General features: G+C 51.1%; 1 protein-coding gene across 3 annotated transcripts in view; it reads left to right on the top strand.

Annotated features, from left to right (window-relative positions):
• The window catches only part of COL27A1 (collagen type XXVII alpha 1 chain), a 2221286-nt gene that overhangs the window by 623197 nt on the left and 1572564 nt on the right, over positions 1-25525 (top strand). For all 3 annotated transcript variants that reach the window (XM_085614179.1, XM_085614180.1, XM_085614178.1), the window contains exon 6: positions 20678-20731. In XM_085614179.1, coding sequence (XP_085470305.1) covers positions 20678-20731 — 54 coding nt within the window. The remainder of the gene's footprint in view (positions 1-20677; positions 20732-25525) is intronic.

Here is a 25525-nt window from a genome sequence, read left to right as displayed (position 1 = left end):
TTAGCAGTGTGCGCGCCCTTTATTCCTTCCACCATCTCAGGAACCCACGGGCCTCGGAGGAGCTCCGCGGAGAGCGGAGGTGTGGCCGAGTTCTGGATGCGAGGAGTGGCGGCCGAGGGTAAGGGGGTGACCACCCTCTGGCAGCTGTACCACCCCGTCTCACACACACTGTGAGTGGTGGTAGCGACGACATCCCCTCATCTGGGCCCCCACCCTCATTTCCTACACTTGTCACGGAGATGCAGCAAAGACGTCATTTCCGCCCATCGAACTCTGGTACTGGGACAGAAGACCCACGGAGTGGGCCATGCCCCAGTGCGTGGTGGCGCCCACTGCCACCATCTGCCGCCCTCTGCCACCCACTGCCCCATCTGCTGCCCTCTGCCACCCACTGCCCCCTCTGCCAGCCGCATCAGTGCACCTACTCCTCATACCAGGAGGGGTGCCCCTGAGGCGTGCTCTGCCCTGCTCTCATGGACAGTGGAGGTGACCGGGCAGTCTGGAGAGGGGTCGGATGGTGAAGGGTTAAACCTGTTCTCAGTGCTGGATCCTGCCCGCTGGGATGTTACAGACTCCCTGAGAGTTTACGGGGAAGATTTGAGCCTTCCCTTTACTACAAGGATAAACAGCAGGACCATCCAGGCCATGACATCCTCTCCACCGGGACATGTCATCCTCTGGCGTGACATGATGAACAGCAGGACATGTCATCCTCTGGCGTGACATGATGAACAGCAGGACATGTCATCCTCTGGCGTGACATACACGCCTACCTCTTGATGGGCATCTTAACGCTGGATGGCGCCGCCTGGTAGGGGAACCATGCCATGGCCTGCTCCAGGCCAGCTTCCCCTGGAGGGTGCACATCTCACTCCGTCCCAGGATCTTGTGTGAGGTGAGGGTGAAGGAAAGGCCCCGATAGTCCTCTCCTGGGGAGTAGGGGCAAGGGTGCCCTAGTAAGTGTAGGATTCCAGCGACCTACACTGATGAGGTGAGAGCCGGTCATACATGTGGTGGAGGAGGCGAAGTGCTGGAAGTCTTGCCCTTTGACCTTTAGCAGGCACAGGTTGGGGAGTGTGTCGGAGACTCTATGCTTTTTAGGCACAGTCTTTCCGAGGTGGCAGAGGCCTTGCTTGTGCATGGTTGCACAATGAACTCTGCCCCCTTGTGAGAAGTTGGCCTGGTATATGCTGTCCACTAGTTATAGTGGGCACCTTGCACCAGTCCAAACGACCCTCATTGATGATAGGTTTAAAGACACCCTTTATTGAAAGCTATCCTAGTGGTAGCTATGGAGAGCAGCCTTCAGGCTAAGTCTCGAAGGAATGTAAAGCAGCTTGGTTTACCAGATTATAACCCCTTGAATAACTAAATGAAAGGAGAACCACGCAAGATATATATAAAATATATGTATTTATTACTAGACACTCTCTACTAACCTCTCTATGAGATTAGAGCACAAGGTACACAACATTAATACACTAGGATGACAGTAAATAGCACAATACACAGTGGGCCCCAGGGGGAGACCAAACTATATAGTCAGAAAGTGGTATAACAACCATGACTTGACTAGACACAGTGCCTAGAGCACGTAGAATCGCTGGGACCCCAAGGAACCACCCAAGGCAGTGACACAGGGGACCCACAGGGACACGTTCAGTGTGAGAACACAGGCGCGAGCTCCATACAATCCTATGGGAAAGTCGCAGTTGGAATTTTAAAGATTATGAACATTTAGGAGAGGACTTTGAGCAAACCCTTTTACTCATGCATGGGCACCCTCTCACATAAGACCCAGCACCCTGCCTTCAGGATTGATAAGGCCTGCCATAGGGGTGACTGATAGTTTTATATGTGCAGTGATATGGATAGATATAGTGAACCTATATCTAAGTAAGGGGTCCATGGACCACCCTACACATGCTGCTGTAGCAGACCTGTTGTGTCATTTTGAATGGTCCCCCAATGAATGGAAACTTGTAATCGCGCTACTTAGCCCGAAGGCATCAAGGCGCCTAAACAAAACAGTTCGAAAAAGAGGCAGATCGTGTCTAAGCGTAGGCCCTGGCAAAAAGCCAGGTCTTAAGGGCCTTCCTAAAAGCCAGAGCCGAGGGAAGAGATCTTATCTCCAGAGGCAGGGAATTCCACTGCCTGGGAGCAAGAGTTGAGAAGGCTCTACCTCCCCACCTAGCCTTACGTATCCTGGGCACTGAAAGCAGAAGTTTATTTGACGACCGGAGGGTTCTGGGGGGAATGTATGGGACCAGCAAATCCTTCATACCCCCAGACCGATTAGTTGCCAAGGCTCTATAAATCAAAGTCAGGGATTTAAAGGATATCCTGGACTCAATAGGGAGCCAATGTAAGGTCCTTCTTGCTTGATGGGTCTTGGCCCGTTTAGGCAGGTCCAGGACCAGTCTAGCGGCAGCATTCTGCACCATCTGTAGACGAGACACCAAGCCCTTATTGATGCCCAAATAAAGAGCATTACAATAATCAAGTCTCGACCCAATCAATGCCAGGACAGTATGTTTCCTGGCCTGGAAAGACAGATAGTGCCTGATCCTCCTTAAGATATTTATCAGTCCCCAACAGGTGGAGATGGTCCTGCTTACCTGTTGATCCATTCTCAAAAGGGGATCGATCAAAACACCCAGATTTTTGGCCAGGGTCGACGGAGTAGGGCACACCCCCATAGAGGGCGGCCACCAATCAGTTGACCAGAAATCCTCCTTTCCCCCGAACACCAGAAACTCTGTTTTATCCCCATTGAATTTCAATGAGTTACCCACCATCCATTGAGCGACTGCCTTCAAACAGTTTTTAAACCCCAGGGGTGGCATAATACATGCTGCAGCCCCTGAGAGGCCTCTGAGGTACCTATGCCCTGGGTAGGACTTATAAGGGTACCCCAGAATCCAATCTGTGGTGTACCTAAAGTACATGCAATCAATTTAGGGAGAAAGCAGATAGTTTGACTGGAATCCAGCTAACCCCAGTCTAAATCGAAAACCAGCAAAACACCAGGCAAAATGTGGGGGTAACCATCTAGTCAGATTCCACCTTGCTACATACCCCCCCCCCCCAACAAAAGGAGATAAGGCTAACCTTGCCCAGTTGAGCCTTTATTGACTAAGTGGCCATATAAGGAAGATCCTGCACTAGCATGGATACCCCCTGTCTTCGGGTCCACTAGACAGTACCTACCCTTAAGGTTATGAGATTTTTTCCAAAAGTTGGGATTTATACCTGTGGTGTGTTTTGGCAAAGTAAAAGGCTGGTGAGGTGTCTGAGTAGAGAAGTGAGGTCCTAATAAAGTTGGTCTCAGCTTCCTCAGAGCACTGGTCACCATGGAGGCCTTTCTTTCCATGACTGGGTTATATCTGGCCCTAAGGGTCAACCTCTGCCTGCCTACAGCTGGGGGTTGGGTCCCTTTGGTTGAAACACTGGAGGGACATGGTAGGTTTGGAACCACTTGGTCCCAGGTTTGCCTTTGCCCAACAGAGTCCATCTGGGGGTGGTCCCTGTTCTATGTTAAGAGGGATCCCTCAGTGTGTTGAGGAATTTTCACCTGGCTAGGGCTACTAGGCTGGATGCCCCTAATATGTTGATGGTGGGATTCCTCTGGACAGTGGGCCTTTAGGGGTCCACTGACCTCCCTGACCTCTGCAGCCCTAGGCTGACTGAGGTAGGGTAGAGAGGGGCAGGTTACCTGCTCCAGACTGGGTACCACATTGGAAGGGTCCCCTCCTATCAGTGGTGTTGCCAGGCCAGGCCTGACCACCTCTGGGGCAGTTCCTTCACTACGGGTAGGATCAGTTCCCTGAGGAGGCTGACCCTTACCTATAGTCTGGGTGGAAGAAGCTTTTCTTCAACTCTTGTGTTCTCTTGTGGAGTAGAGTGGGCCATTCCTCCAGGCTCCATCACTCCCAAATTTCCCTGGGGTTGGGCCGTGGCCCTAAGAACCCCGCCAACTTTCTCAGGGAGGCCTAACATTCTTAAATGGGCCTGGTATTCAAGTTCAGCCCTGGCTGAAATTTCCAGATCATTGCCCAACAGACAATCTACAGGCAAGTTTAGGGACACTGCCACTCTCTTTGGCCTAGTGACCCCTCCCCAGATGAGATTGACTATGGCGATGGGATGATCTGTCCTGATACCATCAATGTTGGTCACCTGGTATTTAAACTTAGGCAAAAGCTGTTGAGTGGGGACTACCTTCCCTGTCACCATGGTGACACTAGCCCCTGTGTCCCTGAAGGCCAACACCTTCTGACCATTGATTAGTGGCTATTGTCTGTACTTGCCCAAAGAATTAGGACTGACAGTAAAAGTGGCAAATCCCATGCCACCATCACTGACTAAGGAGGCTTGTGAGGGGGACCTGTCTAAACTAGGGCCCACCTCAGTTCCCCATGAGAACCCACCTAACCTTTTGGGTGCACTACTACCAACTGGGGGATTACTACTTGTAGTACCAGGAGGAGTGGTAGTATTGCTTGGAGGAACATTTTCCTTATTGCTGACCTTAGGGCAAATGGGATCATTTTTCCAGTGGCCAGGTTTCTTACAGAAATGGTAATAAGGTTTCTTTTCAGGGGAGGAAGGAGTTTGAGACCCACCCCCAGAAGAGGACTTTTGGGGCACTGCAGTGGATTTATCTTTTGATTCATCCCCACCTTTCTCTTGGTTCTTGGAAGAATCTTTCTTCTGGTCACCACCCTGATTCTTAGGCCTTACCCTGGTTCTGACCCATGTGTCTGCCTTCTTTCCCAATTCTTGGGGAGAGGTCAGATCTGAGTCCACCAAGTACTGGTGTAAAAGCTGGTTTTGACAATTATTAAGGATCTGCTCCCTCATAATCAAATTGTACAATCCTAAAAAGTCATGCACCTTGCTATCATATAACCAACCTTCCAGAGCCTTAGTAGCACAGTCTACAAAGTCAACCCAGTCTTGAGTCTGAGCCTTTTGAGTATCTCTGAACTTAATCCTGTATTGTTCAGTGGATAGGCCAAACCCATCAATCAGAGCACTCTTCAAGACTTTCTAATTGTCAGCATCCTCTTCTCTCACAGCGAGGAGCTTGTCTCTACCTTTGTCTGCAAAGGAGAGCCACAAGATTGCTGCCCACTGCTCCTGAGGGACCCTCTGTACCTTGCAGGCCCTCTCCAGTGCAGTTATCCATTTGTGGATGTCATCCCCACTCTGGTAGGGAGGGACAATCTTGTTCAGGTTCCTATGGTCATGAGTATGTTCTCTACCTCTAGGGACACTATTGCTGCCACCATGGGGCTCTAGCCCCATCTTTTTAGAAGCTCTCTGAAGCTCCAGGGATTCCCTATCTAAGGCCAATTGCTCTCTCTTGATTCAGAGCTTAGCTCTCTCAAACTCAAGCAGTTGGCACTTCTTCCCTTTTATGAGAAGAAGTCCTATGAGAAATAAGGGTCCCTTCAGAAGTACCAGAATGAGTAGATTCCTGAGAAGGAGATTTTGATCTTCTTGGTAAACTGTTAACCCTTCCAGGTGGGGTAAAGAGAGGGCCACTGAGGCCTTCTCCCTCACCTTCAGGAAGAATTGGATTGTCCAGGTTAGAATCATCTTGAGCCTTCTGGCCAGCATCAGAGTCCAGGTCATAGAGGGTTTCACCTCCTGACCTTTCCTCTTCTGCTGTCCCACCCAGCTTGCCTGCCTCATCAGACCCTGGGGGCTTCTCACACATCATCAGCTTTTGCTTCCTCTTTCCTCGGCTGTTCCCTGGAGCTTGGACCAAGTACTGTTTCTGGCTGGTGGCCAGCGGCTGGTGGTCAGTGTCCTTCTACTGGTACTTTTTTTTTGCTCTCTTCCACGTTCTCTATTTGAGTGCATGTGTTTGTACTCCATCACCGTCCTGTAACGCTTTGCCTTTCATTTAAATATTTATCTTTGAGTCACTTTTATGTAGTGTAAATTTGACCCGGAGGAATTGAAGCGCTTTATACGAGCACCACCTACATTACACAGGGACACGCACCGCATTGCCTTTGTTTTAATTATTTATTTTTCTTAAACATGCATTTATTTAGCACCCATTCGGCCTGACGGGATTGAAGCGCTTTACATGAGCACCATTTACATACACAGGGGTGCACCGCATTGCCTTTCACCTAATTAATTCTTCATCTTTAACACATACTTACGTTGTGCCAACTCGACCCGAAGGGACTGAAGAGCTTTACATTGGCACGGCTTATATTACGCAGGGTACCCTCGAATCCGGTTCGGTGAGAGTGGTGAGAGCGATTTCTCTCCTGTTGTCCTTTTGGGTTCCACAAACCGAAAGTTGTGTCCATAGAGCTGAAACTCTCTGATTGGCTGGCAGCAACTTTAGGAAAAACATTGCATCCACCATTATAGAATGCAGGACTGAGTTACCGCAGCACTGAAAACAAGCATTTGCAATGCAATAGGTTTCGCATTCGTGAGATTTTGAGCTATTGGCATTGTAAATGACAATGCCTTTTATGTATGTGTTTAAAAAAACCTGCAATAATAAAAGGCATTGTCATTTACAATACCAATAGGTCAAAGTTTTGAAAATGCAAGATCTACTGCATTGCAAATGCTTGTTGTTTAATATTATTTGTTCCAATGATAAGGGGTTCAGGGGTGGGAGCACACTGCACCTCCCAGCAAGGTTCGCCCCTGGCATTATGGTAAATGCAGTCTCAGTTGCTTACTTTGCTAAAATATTTACGAGTGTTTCGCCAGAGTTGGCGCAGATGGTGCTGATCTCTAGACACGTGTTTCTGGTTCTTTAACCGTCATCAGTAGAGATTACAGGCTTCAAATCTGCCGTTTGCTGAGTAGGCTGCCGAACATCATATCAGGTCAGGTACCTCTCACTGGCGCGCAGGTGCTTCATCCATGAGCTCGCCAGCCCAATGACTCACGGGAGTGCTTTTAAACAGGAACAGGGGTGGGAGCACACCGCTTCTGATGTGATGTGATGTTTGGCTGCCTACTCATCAAACCCCAAATTTGAAGCCTGTAATCTCTACTGATGACGGTTAAAGAACCAGAAACACGTGTCTCGAGATCAGCACCATCTGCGCCAACTCTGGCGAAACACTCGTAAATATTCTAGCAAAGCAAACAACATGAGACTGCATTTACCATAATGCCAGGGGTGAACCTTGCTGGGGGGTGAAGCGGTGTGCTCCCACCCGTGTTCCAATGATAAGGGGTTCCTAAAAGAGCTCTAGGTATGAAAGGATAAACCCCTTCGACAGTTAATATAAAAAAAAAGCTAAAGCAGCATTGTGCAACATGTGATCTTCCTCCTGACGCACCGTAGTGTATATGTAAGCATGTAATTGTATGGATATGGACTGATATAGACGCCAGAGGCGCAACTAGAGCCACATTTTGCATTTTGGGGGTTGGGGGGGCTACTAAAACTTTCGGGGGGTGGAGGGGCTTATTCTTCCAGCCATAGCCAGAGTGGAGATAGCAGGGGCTCTAAGAAGGGGTGAAAAGCAACAAAGCACGGTTGACATGTAAATTGTCTTTTAAAGACCTGTGAAGTACTCGGGTGCAGCTGTGTGTGTGCCCGGGAAGCTGTCTTAGCCTGGGCTGACACGACGGGGGGGGGCTGATTCCCTTTCAACCCAATGGGCGTTGCGCGCCTGATAGACGCTCACTGTTTTCATTGTGTTTGCAACTTTGCACTGGCTGAAACCGGAGGACAGGCAGCGCTGTTTGTGTGCTGCAGAAGAAAGTTTTAATGGAGTTTGAGGCCTGCCCCAATATGGGGAGGCGGAAGCGATCCCTTCCTCCCCTGACATCTGCCTCCTCCAGAGCTTGTTACCCGTCTCACATCGGTCACCGAAGCCAGTTCACTTCTCGGTTTGCTGTCACGTCCCGATCGCCTCCTAAAGAAATAAAATAAAGGCGTGGCTCACCAAACTCTTTTTTTTCCATATTTTATACTTTTAGTAAGCAGCGCAGCATGTTGCCTGTGCCACGCTGCTTATTAAAAGAATAAAATATAGAAAAATAGAGCTTGGCGAGCCACGCCTTTTGTTGTAGTGAGGTGAGGCGGGGCTTGCAGAAAGCCCATCAGAGTTTGGTGAGCGGCGCTGAGTTAAAGAAATGCGCAGGTCACTAAACTCTATTTTTTCAATGTATTATACTTTTAGTAAGCAGCGCAGCATGCGGCCTGTGCTGCGCTGCTTATTAAAAGCATACACTATTTTAAAAATAGAGTTTGGGAGCCGCGCCTTTCATTGGAATGGGGCGATGCTTACCAAGACGAAGGCGAAAGGCACGCTTTTGCTGCAAAAAAAACCAAGTGTTCTAGCGCGGGAAACTCCTACTGATGCCCGCGCAGGTCACAAATATTTGACCGGTATAAATCTGTCGGGAACGACACGGTACACTGGGCGTGTTAATCTGGGACCGGCAGGGCAATCAACAACTAGGCTACAAGAACAGAGAAAAAATCTTTACCGCGCCCCAGTTCCCCGAATACAAATAACACCATTACTGCTGAGGCTGGCGCAATGTTTAAAAAGCTGTCACTTCTCGAATATGAAAAAAAAAGTGCTTACCCACTACTTAAAGGAGACCATGTAACGCCACAAGTAAACGATTGAGTCCGGATGGGCGGTCCCAAAAGGAGACAGGGCGGTAACAAACAAGCCTCATTTTCAATCACCAGCCAGCGTTTACCATAAACGATGACTCCAGCCAATATAAAAAAATGAGCGGGGCTTAAACTCCACTTCTGAAATCTCCTCGATTACAAGATGCCTCGCAGAGCGACAGCGCATGCGTACTGCAACGCTAGGCAAGACTTATAAATGGAAGGGCCAAAAGAGAGCAGGATGGGTGCACTCTGACCCCCTAGGGCCACGGGGAAGAGGAGCGGGATGTGTGCACTCTGACCCCCAGGACCACGGGGGCAGAGGAGCGTGATGAGTGCACTCTGACCCCCAGGACCACGGGGGAAGAGGAGCGGGATGAGTGCACTCTGACCCCAGGACCACGGGGAAAAGGAGCGGGATGTGTGCACTACGACCCCCCAGGACCAAGGGGGAAGAGGAGTGGGATGGGTGCACTCTGACCCCCCAGGACCACGGGGGAAGAGGAGCGGGATAAGTGCACTCTGACCCCCCAGGACCACGGGGAAGAGGAGCAGGATAGGTGCACTCTGACCCCCCTGGGCCATGGGGCAAGAGGAGCGGGATGAGTGCACTCTGACCCCCCAGGACCACGGGGAAGAGGAGCGGGATGGGTGCACTCTGACCCCCCAGGACCACGGGGAAGAGGAGCGGGATGAGTGCACTCTGACCCCCAGAACCACGGGGAAGAGAAGTGGGATGAGTGCTCTCTGACCCCCCTGGACCACGGGGAAAGAGGAGTGGGATGGGTGCACTCTGACCCCCCCAAGACCACGGGGGATGAGGGCGCTAATGGTTGGGGACCGCTATCACAACACAACCTTAATAGATGGCACCTGCGAACCCCTGGCAAGCTTCTTGGGCCTTGACTGGTGCTTTCTCTGGGTCTGAGAGTCCTAAATGCGGTCTGCTGACTCCACGGGAGCCCAACGCAGGCCACAGCGCTTACCTTGGTTTCATGGCGTGCGGCCACAAAGCTTGCCACTGGCACTCTGAGCGGTGGCTGACCACCCGTGGTGGGTTAGAAAACTGTTGGATGGGTTATAAGATCAAACACCCCAAAAGAATCACTGAAAAACAAAGTAATGGTTAGCCTTGGTAATAATCAGAAATTCACTGAAAAAAGCAGTGAGGATTATGAATTACAACTAAAACAGGACTGCAATTTGCAAGTTCTAGTCAGAACTGCAGTTCCTGAGTTGCACAGCAGCCATGCGATCCATAACAGAGCTTGTGATCTAGCAATATCACTAATAAATAAATAACAACAGTTAAAAACACATGGCAGCTAAATAGCAGGTGTTCAATCCAGCAAACAAAGCTACATTCCTAGTCGTCTCTTTCTGAGTGTCACGGGTAATGTCACATGTAATACTATTTTGGACATTGGTAAGTGCCCCGTGACATCAAGGGTGTGGTTATGGCCATTGCATCCGGTGTGTGAGGGACATGTGTGCCCGTTGGGTGTGTAAGGTGCATGTGTGCCCGTTTGGTGTTTAAGGTGCATGTGTGCCCTTTGGGTGTGTAAGGTGCATGTGCGCCCATTGGGTGTGTAAGGGACATGTGTGCCCGTTGGGTGTGTAAGGTACATGTGTGCCTATTGGGTGTGTAAAGTACATGTTTGCCCGTTGTGTGTGTAAGGTGCATGTGGGCCCGTTGTGTGTGTAAGGTGCATGTGGGCCCGTTGGATGTGTAAGGGACATGTGTTCCTGTTGGTTGTGTAAGGTACATGTGTGCCCGTTGGGTGTGTAAGCTACATGTGTGCCCGTTGATTGTGTAAGGTGCATATGTGCCCGTTGGGTGTGTAAGGTACATGTGTGCCTGTTGGGTGTGTAAAGTACATGTGTTTCCGTTGGGTGTGTAAAGTACATGTGTGCCTGTTGGGTGTATAAGGTACATATGTGCCCGTTGGGTGTGTAAGGAAAATGTGTGCCCGTTGGGTGTGTAAGGTGCATGTGTGCCCGTTGGGTGTGTAAGGTGCATGTGTGCCCGTTGGGTGTGTAAGGTGCATGTGTGCCCGTTGGGTGTGTAAGGTGCATGTGTGCCCGTTGGGTGTGTAAGGTGCATGTGTGCCCGTTGGGTGTGTAAGGTGCATGTGTGCCCGTTGGGTGTGTAAGGGACATGTGTGCCCGTTGGGTGTGTAAGGGAAATGTGTGCCCGTTGGGTGTGTAAGGTGCATGTGTGCCCGTTGGGTGTGTAAGGTACATGTGTTTCCGTTGGGTGTGTAAAGTACATGTGTGCCTGTTGGGTGTATAAGGTACATGTGTGCCCGTTGGGTGTGTAAGGTACATGTGTGCCCTTTGGGTGTGTAAGGTGCATTTGTGCCCGTTGGGTGTGTAAGGTGCATGTGTGCCCGTTGGGTGTGTAAGGTGCATGTGTTCCCGTTGGGTGTGTAAGGTGCATGTGTGCCCGTTGGGTGTGTAAGGTGCATGTGTGCCTGTTGGGTGTGTAAGGTACATGTGTGCCCGTTGGGTGTGTAAGGGAAATGTGTGCCCGTTGGGTGTGTAAGGGAAATGTGTGCCCATGGCGCTTGTTATCAGTTCACGACAAGCAGGAACTGGACTTAGAATGATATATGATAAAGACATTTAATATAGCGCTCAAAGCACACCCGTAGGAGTACCTGGCGCTGCACTGCTGAGAGAGGGGGAGATTTTTAAAATAACCAACAACAAACAATGACGCCTGATTATTCACACAGATTGGCTACATCTTCCCCCAAATTTAAAATCTTAGAGTTTTGACGCTCAGCTCACTACGGAAAGTAAGTCAACTAGGTGGTCAAAAATGGATAGTTCCGTGTTAGGATCCACTCCACATGTTGATGTTTTAGTGGCGTAAGCGAGAGCCACCATTAGCTGGGCTAACAACAGGTGTGGTACAGATGCCTGCACTGCTCAGCTGGCACAGGCACGGCACGTCTGATGTTGGGAGGGGCGGGGGCCGCAGCTCTTGACACTACAATGCAGGCAGTTGTAACCGTATTAGTTCCTAAGTACTACTGTTTACCAGCTTGCACTGCCCTAGGTGCAGACCACCCAGAGGCCTCATGGACATGCGTGTCCCAGAGGCCGCGTGGACATGCATATCCCATGCATGTCCCATGCTCAGACCACTCAGAGGCCGTGTGGACATGCGTGTCCCATGCTCAGACCACTCAGAGGCTGCGTGGACATGCCTGCCCTAGGTGCAGACCACTCAGAGGCCGTGTGGACATGCCTGTACCATGAACAGACCACTCAGAGGCCACGTGGACATGCCTGTCCCATGCAAAGACACAGAGGCTGCATGGACATGCCTTGCAAAGAACACTCGGAGGCCGCGCGGACATGCGTGTCCCATGCACAGACCTTCCAGAGGCAACATGGACATGCCCGCCCTAGGTGCAGACCAATCAGAGGCCGCGTAAACATGCCTGTCACATGCACAGACCACTCGGAGGCTGCATGGACATGCTTGCCCTAGGTCAGACCACTCAGAGACCACATGGACATGCCTGTCCCATGCACAGACCACTCAGAGGCCACGTGGACATGCCTGCCCTAGGTGCAGACCACTCAGTGGCCACGTCGGAATGCCTGTCCTGTGCACAGACCACTCAGAGGCCGCATGGACATGCATGTCCAATGCACAGACCATCTAGAGGCCGCGTGGATATGCCTGTCCCATGCACAGATCACTCAGAGGCCGTGTGGACATGCGTGTCCCATGCACAGACCATCTAGAGGCCGTGTGGACATGCCTGTCCCATGCACAGACCACTCCGTGGCCATGTGGACATGCCTGTCCCATGCGCAGACCATCTAGAGGCCGCGTGGACATGCCTGTCTCATGCACAGACCACTCCGTGGCCATGTGGACATGCCTGTACCATGCACAGACCATCTAGAGGCTGTGTGGACATGCCTGTCCCATGCACAGACCATCTAGAAGCCACGTGGCCATGCCTGTCCCATGCACAGACCATCTAGAGGCCGCATGGACATGCTTGTCCCTTGCACAGACCACTCAGAGGCCGCGTGGACATTCCTTTTTTATACTCTTTATAACCTCTGCCACCCCTAATATGTGCACCGGTCCTCATTGGTGTGTGAAAGGTGAGGGATACCTCCGACCTTTCTTTCCCAATCCTGATGACTTCTCATTAATGTGTTGTTTATGTTCAGCGAATCTGCCTCAGAGCACTCATTAAAACAAACCATGACCACAAACCCCTCAGATCCCCTTTCGAAAGCTGCCCTTGGTCCTGCGGCTCAAACTCCTCCTGGTCTTCGAATGCTTGCATTTGACATGATGCATCACGGCCGATATTAACTTTACCGGTTCCATATGGAGCGCATAGCTCCCTGAAGCCGTCCCTGCATTCCTCCGGCTCTGTTCTTTGGCTGCGGGTGCTGGGAGGGGGGACGTTTAGTTATGCGGCAAATGCTTGGAAGCGTAGATCCGGGCAACACATCACACATGTGCATGTAATATTATTTCGGACATTGGTAAGTGCCCCGTCACATCAAGGGTGAGGTTATGGCCATTGCATCGGGTGTGTAAGGGACATGTGTGCCTGTTGGGTGTGTAAGCGACATGTGTGCCCGTTGGGTGTGTTAGGTAAGGGTGGGCATAGTTGGCAGAGTACCACTACGCGGAATTCTGCGGAGTTGAACAAAAACTCTGTGAACTCCGCTCCCTCTCATCCCAATTAATATAAGGGAAACATCACATAACTTTGATAAAACATCAAGTAACTATCTTTACATGCAAAAATGCATATAGTCATCTCACAAAAGTGAAAATGAAAATACAGCAAGCAGTGAGAGAGGTGATGATTTTGGTGTCCTCCCTAACCTAGGGAGAGAACCGAGCAGATGCCTTGAACACAAAGCGCACATCATACTGAAAGATTGGTGGTGGTCCCATCCTCCTGGGACCACCCCAAGCACAGTTATTGGCAAAAATACAATCCCAACCAAAGGCCCTGCAAAGCATTATGGGACAAGATTCCAGAGTGGAGGGAATATTATAGTATCCAATATCAAAACATTCCTCAAGGGGCAGGCTCTTGGGCTCAGCTGAGAACTAATACTATAATATTCACTGCACTCCAGAATCTCGCCCCATAATGCTTTGCTAGGCCTTTGGTTGGCATTTTATTTTTGCCCATAACTTTGCTTGGGTGGTCCTAGGAGGATGGGACCTCCACAATCATTCAGCATGATGTGCTCTTTATGTTGAAGGCATCTGCTCGGTCCTCCCCCTAGGTTGGGGGGGCAAAATCTTAACCTCTCTCAATGCTTGACATTTTTCAAAGCTCATTATTGTGAATTGGTTATATGCTTTTTAGCATGTATAGGTAAAGTTTTCGCATGAGTTCCATGTTTTCAAGTTCAATGATTTAGCAAATCTCCTTCGTGAAACTCCCCTCATCTCATCCCAATTAACAAAACAGAAAATTCACAAACCTTTAACAAAACAACAAATGACTCTATCTTTACTCGATAAAATGCACAGAGACTTTTCAAAAAAGTGAAAATGAAAATATAGCAAGCCGTGAGAGAGGTGATGATTTTGGGGTCCTCCCTAACCTAGGGAGAGAACCAAGCAGATGCCTTGAACACAACGAGCACATCATGCTGAACGATTCAGTGGTGGTCCCATCCTCCTGGGACCACCCCAAGCACAGTAATGGGCAAAAATACAATCCCAACCAAACGCTCTGCAAAGCATTATGTGATGAAATTCTAGAGTGCAGTAAATATTATAGTATCCAATACCAAAACTTTCCTCAAGGGGCAGGCTCTGGGGCTCAGCTGAGACTGAGAGCAGCAGCTCTGTTCAAAAGAAACACCAAACAAAGACTCCGAACCTGCTGAGGAAAAAGAAACCCAACGTCTGGAACCACCACTGCACCCGTCGCCTACGGCCCCAGTTTGAGTGGCCCACCAGTCCCAGCGAGGTTTCCCAGTGCTCCAGAGTCTGAGTCCTCTCTGGGTTGACCCCTCCAGGACTCCCCGACATCGCCTGCAGCCTCTGCAAGGAGACCCCCCCCCCCCAATTGCGAGTGGCCCGATAAGGTGAAATCTGACCTCAAAAGACACCCCTGCATCCAGCCGCCCTGAGCCCTGAAGAAAGAAACCTGAGGTGCACCTATGCCTCCGAGCTGTCCAACTTACCTGCCCAGCTGTTGGTTCCCCCCTCCCCCACCCCCCCCAAGGAAGTCTTCTTGGACCGAGCCTGCAGCCAAAATTCAAGACAGGCAACTCCCATTGAAAACAACAGGGCACCCAAAGCCAAAACAGCACCCTGCACCCGGCCGACCCTGCGCCTCTGCGGGTGTACCTTGTGTGCTGACTCGGATCCCCTTTTGCCCTGAGCCTAACACCAGGATCTTTGCACCCACAACCTTGTTGCCTGCTCGTGAGCAGCCACCAACCTGAGGCCCCCTCTCCTCCATTGCATAACATTGGGCCTCAGCACTGTGCACCCGGCCACCCTAGTGCCGCTGGGGGTTGTTCTGAGAGTGCATCCTCGACCCTGGAGAAACCCTGGTTCTAACCCCAGAATACCAACTCCCACAATAAGTACTTACCTGCAAAGCGTTAACTTCATTTCCTTCCATAGGATTACATTGACTGCTTTTCCTTGAAAATCCATCCAAGTGTGGAGTTGGTTTGTATAAAACTTTGAAAAACTGCAACTGTACTAAAAGTGAATTACTTATCTTTTGTCTAAGAAATATCTCAGTGTGATATCTAGGCATATCACACTGATTATCAAAAGTAACTCAAAAAGTAATCAAAAAAGTAATGTGCACAGTAATCTGCAAAGTAACTGAAAAGTAATTGTGAACTGTTGCCTTACCTGTAATTCAACCAACTGCGTTTGAACCTGCATTCAACTGTGTAACACTGCATACGATTTTGCAAATTATTATTTCACTCACCTGCACCAGGCTTGGTTCTAGAAATAAAATAACTAAATAATATTTTTGATACAAACAAATTGGTCTGAGTTCAGTCTTTGACTGTGTGACATCATTTCTTGCCTGAGTGTGTTCAACAAATGCTCAACACTACCCTCTGATAAAGCCTTACTGCTCGCCCACGCTACCACAAATAGAGAGTAAGGTGCTATCTACTTTTACATCTGCCTACCTTCGGGGTTCCATTGGACTCTGCGCACACTATACCTCACTTTGGTATAGTCTATACAGAGCCAGCTTCCTACATGGAGCCCCTGTAGCCCCGCCCTCCTAGAGCCATTAGTGGCCCTGGGGACCCCATCACCAGGGCCAGCTCAGCTATGCCCAGGGTGCCCACACGTGGAACATAGCGGTTTCGCTGTCCGCACTGGTGCAAGCAGGGCAACCTCATTGTTGTCACTCGCTTGGCGGAAGCAATTAAAAGCTCCTACCAAGCCAGAGCAAACACTAGCGGCTCAATTACAAGTCTGGAAGTCCACGGACCACCAGACTCAAGGGAGCACAGCGGTCTCTCGACTGCCCTATTACGATTAGGGAGGTCGGACCGCCATTTCCCCGCCGCATCTGACAGAGAACAGCCGTTCCCTGGCGTTGTTGCAGCGGTAAGGAGGCATCAGTATGCTTGGTGAAACTGCCGCGGTCCCACCAAGCATATCAGGAGTTTCCTCTCTGCTGTGGCTTTCATGGCGGTTCCTCCTCCATGAAAACCCTGACGGAGAGGAAGCAAAGAGATCCTACAGGGTCCCCTTGTGCCTCTGCGCCCTGAGTTGCATTCAGGGGGAACAACATGTGCTCCCTTGTGTGCATGCAACCGAATTCCTGCATGGCATGCAGGAATTGTTTTTGGCATTCCCATTGCGGTGTCCATTTTTAGAGGCACCGCTGTGGGAACACCAAAAATAAGCCCGCCAGACAGGAGGAAACTCTTAATCTGGCAGGTGGCCCGACCACAGCTTTGGCAGTGCGGTGACGGGGCGGACCGGGCACTGCACCACCAAAGTCGTAATCAGGCCCTAAGTCTGCTCCCAGTGGCCAGGAACATCAAAAATGGTCCTGCCCACTGGAAGCATACTTTTCATATGTTTCCCTGCCCTCTGTGAAGTGAGCGGTGAAACAGATGAAAAAATTACCCCCGCCCACAGAGAGCAGCATCTGTAGCTGCTCCCTGTGGATGGGAGCAATGCTGGCTCCTGCTGGTGGCGGGAAGCTGGCTGGGGTCAAGGGGCATTGGTCTCCTCCTGCGACCCTCAATAGTGGTGAAGTCGGTACCCTGAGTGGGCTCCAGGGCACCCATTCTTTAATGGTTGATCTACGGAGGATGGGGTTCCTGGGGCCAAAATCGGCCCGGGGATGGGGGCTGCACGGCTCCCCTCCCATATTATTAGCCAGACTCCGGGTGATGGGGAGTTGAGGCCAATATTGGCCAGGGAGAGGGGGCCACGTGGCCATCTCCCCATTCATAATGTAGCTGGGCCCCAGAAGATGGGGTCCCCATGGCTGAAATTGGCCGGGGACAGGGCCACGTGGCCCCCTCCCCAATTATTAAATGCCTAGGCTTGTGGGATGGGGTTCCCATGGCCAATATAGGCCCGGGGATGGGGGCTGCTGCACCCCGTTAATAAGGCCTGGCCCCGCGAGATGGGGTTCTTAGGGCCAGCTGATGGCCTGGGGAGGGGGGCTGCTTGCCAACGTGGCCAGGCCCCAGGAGATGGGGTACTGGGGAGCAGAAATTAACCTGGGGAGGGGTCTGCATGCCCCCCTCCACATAATTTAAACAATTGCTCTGGAGGATGGGGTCCTTGGGCCAAATTCGGCTCAGGGAGGAGGGCCATATATCCCCCTCCCCTAAAAAGTTGGCAGGACCTGGGGTCCCAAGGTCCGAAATCAGCTAGGGGCCGAGGGGACTGCATGCCACTCTACCGGGTTGGCTGCCATATGGGGAATTGGCTGCATGCAGGGGGGTTGTCAGCGCGGTGGAGGTTGGATTAACGTATGGTAATTATATATTACTTTACGTTAAAAAAAAACACGAAATTCACTGAAAGAAAGCGGTTACAGGGACATTATATTTAGGAAATACAATTTCTTAAGAACCTTAGAAATTCACTAAAAAACTAAAGGTTACAGGGACGTTATAGTTTGGTTCACATTTTACAGACTCAAAACCAGAGAAATTCACCAGTTCTAGTTAGTTATCTCAAGTAGCTGTAACTCGAACCCTATGGTAACAATAACTCGCGCCCTCGCCATGCACTGCTAATTCTCCTACATATTACATCAGTCATGACATCTTCTATGACATCATTGATAATATCACTGCAACATTTGCTGTAAAATTATTGATGAGAAAACTGTGCATGGCGGGGGCGCGAGTCATAGTTTCCTTAGGGCACGAGTGATTGTCATTTCTGAAATCCGAGCAGTCGCAGCAAGGGTGCCAGCTCGGTTAGCTGCAGCCGGTGGGCCTTGGTACCTCCTGGATGCTCCCACTGAATGTCACAACATGGAACTCGAAACAAGATGGATTCCAGAGGAGTCGGTGGAGATGAGGGCCAGGCTTGAATATGATGCCCATGGAGGCGATGAGGGGGAGTCTTGGGGATCCATCCTCATGCTAGGGGCTGGCCTGCACACACACTGCCCGTCACCATCCGGGGCTCACAGTGAAGGGGACCAGCACACGAGGGCTCCGCGGCTGTCCTCTAACCTTGCGCTACACAAGAGTCCATCCATGCACACATCCACAATGCATGTGTATCCCTATATCCTGCCATACATGACTGCATAAATGCATCCATGCATAGACACAGCTCATATATATATATATATATATATATATATTACCTACTGGCGGTCGCCAGTAGGTAGTTATAGTTAGGACCACATTTCCATAGGAAATCCGCAACATTCTATTTTGAATAACTTTTGCGCCGGTCGACGAATCCTCGCGAATTTTTCAAAATAGGTGGGGCGCTACGCTCCGCTCCTACCCTGAAAGTCTCGGGGGGATTCGTCAAGCGGGGGCTGAGATAAAAGGGGGGTCCCAAAACGCGTTTTTCCCATGCATTTTTCCATAGGACCTTTAGACACAGCTACAGCCCGAACGGCTGAACAGAATTACTTGAAATTTGGCAGAGAGGTAGTCCTCAGGTCAAGGAAGTGCCTTTTGTAGGTTTGGTGTAAATCTGTTCAGTAGATTCTGAGAAAATAGCCTTTAAATCAATATATATATCTGAGCCAGCTTACGGTGCGCTTACCGTACGCGAACGGTGACGTGCGCGAGCGCGATTCTGATTGGCTCTTAGATCTTAGTAAACATTCGATTCGGCCGAAACCAGGAAGCGGCGGCCGCCATTTTCTCTCTCGCACTCTGAGTGGGGCAGCATAAATGAAGCCCAAAAATGTGTAAAGGGGCAGTTTATTGAGATAATATTCACCCAGCAGTGATATACGGGCCCCCAAACAACCCCCAAGGCCAAAAAAAAAAAAATTATTTTTTTCGAAAAATCGCCGATTACGCTTACCGTACGCGTACGGTAAAAATTGGTTTTAAAAAAAAAAAATTATCCACACTCTCCCCACCCCAAGTGCAAATGGTGCCCTAAGGGCACCATTTGTGCATGGCATATCAAACAAATGAAAATAATAAACAAAACATTTCACAACGATGCGCATAATATGTCCCCCATGTGCGCACGGTGCGCGAAGCGCGTCGTGCGTACATGGCCCATCCCGCATAATGTGGGCACGTGGTGCGCGCAGCGCACCGCGTGACCACCGTGCGTGCATGGCACTAACTGCGTAAAGTGGGCGCGCGGTGCGCGAAGCGCACCGCGTGCTCACTGTGCGCGCACGGTGCGCGAAGCACACCGTGCGCGCACGGAACGAACTGCGTTAACTGGGCGCGCACGCCACGAATGGCGTAAAGTACGTTAGCATTTAAAAAAACGTACAAATTCACTGAAAAAACCATAGGTTTCACACACGTTATAGTTAGGAATTAGCATTTAAAAAACCTTGCAAATTCACTGAAAAAACCATAGGTTTCACACATGTTATAGTTAGCTGTACATTTTACTGATAAAAAACCAATGAAATTCCCCAGTTATAGTTACTGTAGGCAACTATAACTCACGCGACCGTAATCCTCTGCTGATGACATATGTGTCTTTATGAAAAAAAAATATTTGTAATATATGTATAGCTAAAATTTAATGGAAGAAGACATGGGCAAATAAGTGTCTAAATACAGTATTAGCATCAGCAGAGGATTACGGTCGCGTGAGTTATAGTTGCCTACAGTAACTATAACGGGGGAATTTCATTGGTTTTTTATCAGTAAAATGTACAGCTAACTATAACATGTGTGAAACCTATGGTTTTTTCAGTGAATATATATATATATATATAGCGCTACATTCAAGGATAAATGCATACATCTGTATGTTCTATTATGTACATACAACATACATCCACAAATACACACATCCTTCGATATAGCCACACACCTATACATCCATATACACATACACCCCTGCATCTCTACATACATGTACACCCGCACAGGCATACATGTATCCGTCCATCCATGCATGCATACATTTATACGTGACAGGTCTTCGCAGTCGTTGCACATGGCTCGGGTGTGGCGTGATTGGTAGTATGAACTGCTCAGTGGCCTCTTGATCTCAGTCCTCGATCTCTCTTTGTACCTCATTCTTCTTTCGCCCTGTATGTTTTTGTCAGCTGTGACACTCTCTGCCTCTTTCTGTCTTAGCCTGTTCTTCTCCTTTCTACCCTTTTTGCCTCACGGCTGCCTCTGGCAGTCTCCTCTTCTCTCTCTGTGCTTATCTTGCGCTCTCTGGTCCTGCATTGCTCTTCTGAGTCTGCCTTTCTCTTGGTGTCTCCAGCTCTCTCTGGATTTCTTCATTTACACATCTTCTTTACATCGTTTTCTGTCTCAAATTGTCTTTTTTTCATTTTTTATCCTCTTATCCCCTTCAATGTGTATAACTTCAAGTTCGTTTTTCTTTTCCAGGGACAGAAAGGCGATCCTGGGTTTTCACCTGGAAAGGCTCCCAATGGAAAAAAGGTACCTGTGATGTGTTGTGTTTAGATGTGCCTTAGAGTGCTGTGGTGAGCTGTGTCCTAGAGTGCTATGGTGAACAGTGCGCTAGAGTGCTGTGGTGAGCTGTGCCCTAGAGTGCAGTGGTGAGCTGTGCCCTAGAGTGCAGTGGTGAGCTGTGCCCTAGAGTGCAGTGGTGAGTTGTGCCCTAGAGTGCAGTGGTGAGCTGTATTCTAGAGTGTTGTGGTGAGCTGTGTCCTAGAGTGCTGTGGTGAGCTGTGCCCTAAAGTGCTGTGGTCAGCTGTGCCCTAGAATGCTGTGGTCAGCTGTGCCCTGGAATGCTGTGGTCAGCTGTGCCCTGGAGTGCTGTAGTGAGCTGTGTCCTACAGTGCTGTGGTGAACGTTGCACTAGACTGCTGTGGTCAGCTGTGCCCTAGAGTGCTGTGGTCAGCTGTGCCCTAGAGTGCTGTGGTCAGCTGTGCCCTAGAGTGCTAGGATGAACTTTGCACTAGAGTGCTGTGGTGAACGGTGCACTAGAGTGCTATGGTGAACGGTGCACTAGAGTGTTGTGGTCAGCTGTGCCCTGGAGTGAAGTGGTGAGCAGTGTCTTAGAGTGCTATGGTGAACGGTGAACTAGAGTGCTCTGGTGAGCTGTGCCCAAGAGTACTGTGGTCAGCTGTACCCTAGAGTGCTGTGGTGAACGGTGCACTAGAGTGCTATGGTGAACTGTGCCCTAGAGTGCAGTGGTGAACTGTGCCCTAGAGTGCTATGGTGAATGGTGCACTAGAGTGCTCTGGTCAGCTGTGCCCTAGAGGTCTGTGGTCAGCTGTGCCCTAGAGTGCTATGGTGAACTGTGTACTAAAGAGCTCTGGTCAGCTGTGCCCTAGAGTGCTATAGTGAGCTGTGTCCTAGAGTTATGTGGTGAGCTGTGTCCTAGAGTGCTGTGGTCAGCTGTGCCCTAGAGTGCTGTGGTCAGCTGTGCCCTAGAGTGCTAGGATGAACTTTGCACTAGAGTGCTGTGGTGAACGGTGCACTAGAGTGTTGTGGTCAGCTGTGCCCTGGAGTGAAGTGGTGAGCAGTGTCTTAGAGTGCTATGGTGAACGGTGAACTAGAGTGCTCTGGTGAGCTGTGCCCAAGAGTACTGTGGTCAGCTGTACCCTAGAGTGCTGTGGTGAACGGTGCACTAGAGTGCTATGGTGAACTGTGCCCTAGAGTGCAGTGGTGAACTGTGCCCTAGAGTGCTATGGTGAATGGTGCACTAGAGTGCTCTGGTCAGCTGTGCCCTAGAGGTCTGTGGTCAGCTGTGCCCTAGAGTGCTATGGTGAACGGTGTACTAAAGAGCTCTGGTCAGCTGTGCCCTAGAGTGCTATAGTGAGCTGTGTCCTAGAGTTATGTGGTGAGCTGTGTCTTAGAGTGCTATGATGAACGGTGCACTACAGTGCTGTGGTTAGCTGTGCCCTAGACGGCTATGGAGAACTGTGCCCTAGAGTGTTGTGGTAAATACTACCCTAGAATGCTGTGGTCAGCTGTACACTAGAGTGCTGTTGTCAGCTGTGCCCTTAAGTGCTGTGGTCAGAGGTGTCCTAAAGTGCTGTGGTCAGCTGTGCCCTAGTGTGCTGTGGTCAGATGTGCCCTAAAGTGCTGTTGTAAGCTGTGTCCTAAAGTGCTGTGGTGAGCTGTGTCCTAGAGTGCTATGGTGAACGGTGCACTAGAGAGCTGTGGTCAACTGTGCCCTAGAGTGCTGTGGTCAGCTGTGCCCTAGAATTCTGTGGTCAGCTGTGCCCTAGAGTGCTATATAGGGAGCTTTGTCCTAGAGTTCTGTGGTCAGCTGTGTCCTAGAGTGCTATGGTGCACTAGAGTGCTATGGTGAACTGTGTCCTAGAGTGCTATGGTGAACGGTGCACTAGAGCGCTTTGCCATAGAGAGCTGTGGTCAGCTTGTGCCCTAGAATGCTGTGGTGAACTGTGCTCTAGAGTACTGTGGTCAGCTGTGCCCTAGAGTGCTGTTGTCCGATGTGCACTAGAGTGCTGTGGTCAGCTGTGCCCTTTAGTGCTGTGGTCAGCTGTGCCCTAGAGTGCTGTGGTCAACTGTGCCCTAGAGTGCTGTGGTGAACGGTGCACTAGAGTGAACGGTGCACTAGAGTGTTGTAGTCAGCAGTGCACTGGAGTGCTAAGGTGAACGGTGCACTAGAGTGCTTTGGTGAGCTGTGTCCTAGAGTGCTGTTGTCAGCTGTGCCCTAGAGTGCTATGGTGAACGGTGAACTAGAGTGCTCTGGTGAGCTGTGCCCTAGAGTGCTGTGGTCAGCTGTGCCCTAGACTGCTGTGGTGAACTGTGCCCTAGAGTGTTGTGGTGAATACTACCCTAGAGAACTGTGGTCAGCTGTGTCCTAGAGGGCTGTGGTCAGCCGTGCACTAGAGTGCTATCGTCATCTGTGCCTTGGAGTGCAGTGGTGAACTGACTGTGCCCTAGAGTGCTATGGTGAACGGTGCACTAGAGTGCTGTGGTCAGCTGTACCCTGCAGTGCAGTGGTGAACTGTGCCCTAGAGTGCTATGGTGAACGGTGCGCTAGAGTGCTGTTTTCAGCTGTGCCCTACAGTGCTGTAGTGAGCTGTGTCCTATAGTTCTGTGGTGAGCAGTGTCCTAGAGTGCTATGGTGAATGGCACCCTAGAGTGCTGAGGTCAGCTGTGCCCTAGAGTGCTGTAGTGAACTGTGTCCTAGAGTTCTGTGGTCAGCTGTGTCCTAGAGGTCTATGATGCCCTAGAGTGCTGTGGTTAGCTGTTCCTTCTAGCGGTGTGGTCAGCTGTGCCCTAGAGTGCTTTGGTCAGCTGTGCCCTAGAGTGCTGTAGTCAGCAGTGCCCTAGAGTGCTGTGGTCAGCTGTGCCCTAGAGTGCTGTGGTCAGCTGTGCCCTAGAGTGCTGTGGTCAGCTGTGCCCTAGAGTGCTGTGGTCAGCTGTGCCCTAGAGTGCTTTGGTCAGCTGTGCCCTAGAGTGCTGTGGTCAGCTGTGCCCTAGAGTGCTTTGGTCAGCTGTGCCCCAGAGGGCTGTTCTTAGCTGTGCTATAGGATGCAGCACTGAGCTGCAGTCACTTGTGCCATACGGTGCTGTGGCCAGGTATGCCCTAGAACGCTGTGGCCATCTGTGCCCTACAATGCTGTGGCAAGCTGTATCCTACAGTGCTGTGGCCAGCTGTGCTCTATGGAGCTGTGGCCAGCTGTGCCCTACAGGGTGTGGCCAGCTATGCCCTACAGGGGTGTGGCCAGCTGTGCCCTATAGGGGTGTGGCCAGCTGTGCACTACACGGGTGTGGCCAGCTTTGCCCTATGGGGGTGTGGCCAGATGTGCCCTACAGGGGTGTAGCCAGCTGTGCCCTACAGGGGTGTGGCTAACGGTTCCCTACAGGGGTGTGGCCACCTGTGCCCTACTGTGCTGTGGCCAGCGGTAGCCTACGGGGGTGTGGCCAGCCCTGCCCTACGGGGGTGCAGCCAGCAGTGCCCTACACGGATGTGGCCAGCTGTGCCCTACGGGGTGTGACCAACTGTGCCCTACTGTTCTGTGGCCAGCGGTGCCCTATGGGGGTGTAGGCAGCTGTATCCTACGGGGGTGTGGCCATCTGTCCACTAGAGTGCTGTGGTCAGCTGTGCCCTGGAGTGCTGTGGTCAGCTGTGCCCTAGAGTGCTATGGTGAACGGTACACTAGAGTGCTGTGGTCAGCTGTGCCCTAGAGTGCTGTGGTCAGCTGTGCCCCCACAGTGCTGTGGTCAGCTGTGCCCCACAGTGCTGTTCTTAGCTGTGCCATAAGATGCAGCACTGAGCTGCAGTCACTTGTGCCGTACGGTGCTGTGGCCAGGTGTACCATATGTAGCCAGCCCTATGGTGCTATGGCCAGCTGTGCCCTAGAGGGCTGTAGCCAGCTGTGCCATACGGTGCTGGGGCCAGCTGTGCCCTGGAGGGCTGTGGCCAGCTGTGCCATATGGTGCTGTGGCCAGCTGTGCTCTATAGGGGTGTGGCCAGCTGTGCCCTTCAGGGGTGTGGCCAGCTGTGCACTACACGGGTGTGGCCAGCTTTGCCCTATGGGGGTGTGGCCAGATGTGCCCTACAGGGGTGTAGCCAGCTGTGCCCTACAGGGGTGTGGCTAACGGTTCCCTACAGGGGTGTGGCCACCTGTGCCCTACTGTGCTGTGGCCAGCGGTAGCCTACGGGGGTGTGGCCAGCCCTGCCCTACGGGGGTGCGGCCAGCAGTGCCCTACACGGATGTGGCCAGCTGTGCCCTACGGGGTGTGACCAACTGTGCCCTACTGTTCTGTGGCCAGCGGTGCCCTATGGGGGTGTAGGCAGCTGTATCCTACGGGGGTGTGGCCATCTGTCCACTAGAGTGCTGTGGTCAGCTGTGCCCTGGAGTGCTGTGGTCAGCTGTGCCCTAGAGTGCTATGGTGAACGGTACACTAGAGTGCTGTGGTCAGCTGTGCCCTAGAGTGCTGTGGTCAGCTGTGCCCTAGAGTGCTGTGGTCAGCTGTGCCCCCACAGTGCTGTGGTCAGCTGTGCCCCACAGTGCTGTTCTTAGCTGTGCCATAAGATGCAGCACTGAGCTGCAGTCACTTGTGCCGTGGCCAGGTGTACCATATGGTTTGTAGCCAGCCCTATGGTGCTATGGCCAGCTGTGCCCTAGAGGGCTGTAGCCAGCTGTGCCATACGGTGCTGGGGCCAGCTGTGCCCTGGAAGGCTGTGGCCAGCTGTGCCATATGGTGCTGTGGCCAGCTGTGCCCTGGAGGGCTGTGGCCAGCTGTGCCATATGGTGCTGTGGCCAGCTGTGCCCTGGAGGGCTG

This window comes from Triturus cristatus, chromosome 1_2 (assembly GCF_964204655.1).
Source record: "Triturus cristatus chromosome 1_2, aTriCri1.1, whole genome shotgun sequence".
In the NCBI taxonomy this organism is placed as follows: domain Eukaryota; kingdom Metazoa; phylum Chordata; class Amphibia; order Caudata; family Salamandridae; genus Triturus; species Triturus cristatus.
This window is presented reverse-complemented; position numbering and strand designations above follow the sequence as displayed.